This window comes from Medicago truncatula, chromosome 8, assembly GCF_003473485.1.
Source record: "Medicago truncatula cultivar Jemalong A17 chromosome 8, MtrunA17r5.0-ANR, whole genome shotgun sequence".
In the NCBI taxonomy this organism is placed as follows: Eukaryota; Viridiplantae; Streptophyta; class Magnoliopsida; order Fabales; family Fabaceae; genus Medicago; species Medicago truncatula.
In genome coordinates, this window is record NC_053049.1 from 7,950,049 (window position 1) to 7,955,070 (window position 5,022).

General features: G+C 29.7%; 1 protein-coding gene across 1 annotated transcript; it reads left to right on the forward strand.

Annotated features, from left to right (window-relative positions):
• Window positions 1-1,067: 1,067 nt before the first annotated feature.
• LOC120577457 (vegetative cell wall protein gp1-like) lies at window positions 1,068-1,916 on the forward strand. The gene is made up of 2 exons (XM_039828993.1): window positions 1,068-1,110; window positions 1,386-1,916. Exons 1-2 carry the CDS (start codon window positions 1,068-1,070, stop codon window positions 1,823-1,825), a joined length of 483 nt encoding a protein of 160 aa, XP_039684927.1. The 3' UTR covers window positions 1,826-1,916.
• The last annotated feature ends 3,106 nt before the right edge of the window (window positions 1,917-5,022 follow it).

Genomic DNA, 5,022 nt, shown 5'->3' on the forward strand with positions numbered 1-5,022 from the left:
GCCATGCCCTTTAGTTGTTTAGCTTTGGGATGCCTAGCGCCCCCATGTGGTGCGTCTGGGCGCTTCAGTGCGTTTTCTGTGATGTTTTGCCTGTTTTCTTCGCCTATTTAGATGTTTTCTTCAATGTAAGATGTCTTGGAACTTTGGAACATAATTCCTCCCATTGTAAAGTCTTATGATGCCTCTTGAATCTTCATTCTTCATCTTTTCCAAGGTCTGCATAAATCTTTGGATGTCTTGCTTTGCCTGATTTGCTTGATTTCTTCGTGAATTACTTCAAGAACACCCTAAAATTGCTATGTTTCGAGAAGAATAGAATTACATACTAAAATATAGTAAACATTACAAAAGTTATGAAATCATAGACAATTGATTTAATACTCCTCTGTTTTGCTGGTAAAACCTACTAAATTTGACTGAAATACATGTTAAGAATAACGTAAATGACATGTATCACTCATATCTATAATTTGATTGTTTTTTTTTAAAATAATGTTCATATCTATAATTTGAGGTAGAATATATTTAAAAAAAAATGTTATTATACAAGTTTTTTATTAAATAAAATCCGTATAGACTATTAGTATTAAGTATATATTTACGTATTTGTTCTTAAAGTATAAAATTAACTTATTCATTTTTTTCTAACAAGCCAAAATGGAATAATATTTCTATGAATAAAATATTACTATTTTTTTAATAAAAAAATAAAAACATTTTAATACAAAATATAAAATTTTATGCACATATAAAACACCATAAATGATGAATAAGATTGGAAAAAAAATAATCAGAGTCAAAATTATTTTTATAACTTACCATTTATGTTTATGGGCAAAAGATTATAACTTACCAATAATATTGAATTACTAAAAAATGATTTTCAAATGATTTGACCAAATATTTTTATCCTAATCTTAATGGAGTCGTCCACTTTCCATCTCTCTTATAAATAGAGTACCTTTAGACACAATTTTTTATCAGCAAACTTTTAGTTTATTGTAATTTTATTTTGCTTCAGAAAAATGTTTTCTAAACTAGCCTCGCTCATCCAAGGCCTCTTGGTCATGGTTATTTTGATCTCTTCCATTGGTGAAGCCAGAAACTTGGGTAAGATCTTCTCAATCTCTAGAAAGTGTCGATTTTTATTCTGCTTTTGATTTTCGTGAGTCATAATTTTAAATAAAATAATAGCTACAAAACTACTCATATTGACATTTTATTTGCAATTTATGATTATCCCATCCACCTACTCATAATTTTCAATTTAAATAAAATAATAGCTACAAAAACTAGCAATTGTGTTCATTATTCGTGCTATTTCAATGTAAATTTGATGGAAGATATTCATAATTTGAGTTGTTTATGGTTCATATTTTTTGCAGTTGAGGTTGCTACAAAGCAAAATAATGTGGATGGTATCAAATATTGCACGAAGACAAATGGTAAATACAACATTGATGCAAGTTCTGATTGTTTTATACCCGGTTTTCCAGGCATCCCGGGATTCCCATTTCCAAAAATACCAGGAATTCCAGACATACCGGGAATTCCATTCCCAAAAATACCAGGAATTCCAGACTTTCCATTTCCATTTCCAAGCATACCAGGATGGCCAGACATACCTGGATGGCCTACACCGTCAACTCCTAAAGCACCTAGTCCAACTCCTCAATCGCCTTCACCTTCTGAATCACCTTCGCCTTCCGAGTCACCAAGTTCGCCTTCACCTTCTAAATTTCCTTCGCCTTCCGTGTCACCAAGTTCACCTTCACCTTCTGAGTCACCAAATTCACCTTCACCAAACCCAACCTACGTTATGTAACTGAAGTTAATTAGCAAGCAAAAATAATGTTGACTGTCTCATTAATATGATACTTTGTACTTGGTTGATCACATCATAAATATTTTCAATTAAGTTACATGAACGTATCGGCATAGTTTTTACTCCAAATGCTTCCAAGCGGAATATATTCTTTTATGATATCATGTGTCTTTTTTTTTTTTTTTTTGTGAATAACCTATCATGCCTATCTAATAATTTCCGGTCTCACATCCATTATTAAGAATAAAAATGATAAGATTATTACATATCTGGAATTAGGGATGACAAAAAAATCTGCACCCGTGAATATCTACGGATAAAATCCGCTACGGACATGGAGCGGATACCTTAATGGATATCCATGGATAAAATAAACGGATTTGTCAACTACCTGCTAATTAATGGATACGGATGCGGATTTAATGGTATTCACACCCGCGGATATCCATACCCGCTATTAAACCGAATAAATTACATAAATAACCTTAATACCATTCAACTTATTAAGAAAAAAACATAGGTATTGTGAATGTTATTAGTTATTACGCTCCTTTAAAAGGAAATGAAAGTGGTTGAGATTGTTGATGCAAGAACTTTGTTTTTGTTGAATAAGATGAACTTTACCCATGCTTTTGTTAAATGAAAGAACTTTATTTTTATTAATGTAAGAGACTTTATTTATGTTTTTGTTGAGCCAATGTTTTGTTAAATGAAAGAACTTTATTTTTATTAAATGTAAGAGACTTTATTTATGTTTTTGCTAAAAAAAGAAAAGAAAATGGATGTGAAGAACCTTTGTTTCTAAATTTTAGCTAAAAAAATTAAACAAATGTTTTATTTTATTTTTATAAATGTTATCCATGGATATCTGTATAAACCCGCAGATACCTCAAAATCCGCAGATTACCCGCTAAACGGATATCCGCACGGATATGGATAGGGTACGGATTTCATATTTATCCAACGGAGCGGACACAGATATCACAATATCTGCATCCATGGATATCCATTTACATATCTGAAATTGCAACCCTATTAACATGGTTATCGACAATTTCTTATTTTTTTTTTTTTTAAAAAATCAATTCGTTAACTTGATCTAATTGTGGATTTTATTAATAACTTTTTTTTTTTGTTGTGGTGGTCGGAATTTGAACCCGGACCTTGCATATATTATGTATTGTCCTTAGCAATTGAGTTAAGCTCATATATATATATTTCCAAAAATATGTTGACATCTAGGTTGACAAGTTATACGCTGAACTATATTTATTGGTTCATCTTGAAGAACTCAAGAGTAATTACCGATTTAAAAAATAAAAATGTAATAGTAATATCACACTTGCAAGGCTACTTCAAAATTGATAGAAGTGTTTGAGTTTTTTTTTCACACCGTATTTTTTTTTGTTACATTCAAATATTCTTAAATATTTTTAATAATGTCAAAATTGTCCTTTTATATAAATTTTAATCTTATTCATCGTCACTGAGCTTCACCTTTTTTCACCCCACAAACGATCAAACAATCTGATATTTAATCAATCTCTATGGAAGATTAAAGAGTGAATCAAAACTTCTTTCATCCATACTTTATTGCATATAAGCAAGTGTATTTCTTCTTCTTTTTCAATAATGCTAGTTTCAATTTTTTTACTTCTTCTTCAACTGCATTGTACGACGGTTTCAATTTACATTGTTGAGATCAACTTAAATTCAATTCAAAGTAGGTTCATGGTTCATGTAAATTAAGTTTACATGAACCTACTTAAACTGAGTTTACATGGCCTACTTAAACTGAGTTTAAGTATGTACACTTAAACTCAATTTATATGACCTACTAAAACAAAATTTACATGAAATACTTAAACTGAGTTATGGGAAAAAATGGATATGCTTATATGCTATTTGGGTTTATTATTCCACTACTACTTGTTTTTTTTTTTTTCGTGGACAATTCCACGACTAATATGTTTGGTTCTTATCTGTGTGTATGGGAAACAAACAACTAACAATTTCTTCAATGTAGACATTTTTTGTAATTCAACCATGAAAGCTTAACAATTATTTCAACCTTTTGGATGTTTTTTGCAATCCCATGTCAACAACCAAATGCATAACCTTATCTTTAGATTGTTAATTGGTTTGCAACTCAAAATTGCTTTTGTCTCTCTTGGTTTTTTCAAGCATGATTGAACTTTATTAATAAAAGGGTTAATAGGTATTTACCCCTCTGTAATATATGACATTTTTTGTTTTCATCTTGTAAAATTTTTATTTTGATTTACCCCCTGTAAAATATTTTTGTTTTGATTAACCCTTTAATAGGTCAAACAAAAACCAATTTTATTTTTTTTCAAAAAATTTTCGTTTTTGTTTGGCCTATTAGGGGGGTAAATCAAAACAAAAATATTTTACAGGGGGTGAATCAAAATAAAATTTTTACAGAGGTGAAAATTGGAAATGGCCTATAATACAGTCGGTAAAGACCTATTAACCCTTAATAAAAGATACATGAATATTTATAGTCAATCACAAAAGTCTAGATACTCTATTACAAGTAATTTGTCAAAACTATGCAACACCAAACACTAACCACACAACTAAGATCTAGCGTAACAATTTGGTGGTCTAGTGGCAAAATTTGTTCATTTGAATGATCTTTGTGGAGATATTTGAATTATGATTCTAATTCATTTACAGAAATAAACTTAATGGTTGATTAGAATGAGGTAACTATTTTTTCATTTATATTCAAAATTTTAGCACTCACAGTATTTTAAATATAATTATTTAATACACTATATAAATCTTAAGAGTTTCTTTGAGCTCTTCAAGAGCACTACATGATAGCATTTGTAAGAAAATCTGATAAATATATGAAAACACTATAAGAGGTTTCAAAGAACTTTAAAGAAATATCATACATCAGAACTGAAATTGAAAATTTGTGTGACAAGGAGGTAATTTTTTTTTATAAAGACATGGAGATTGATGATTTGATTACATCTTTTTGAGACTTAATTACTAATGTTTAACACTGTGGTTTGTAATGCAAAAGTTTCAAAGAACTTCAAATAAGACTAACCATTTCAGCAATAATGGTTCTGTTTTAAGTTAGCGCGAATGAAGAAGTACATAAACATCCTCTCCAATAAAAAGTACATGGCCATGATTAAGACCATGTAAGATTAGAGATG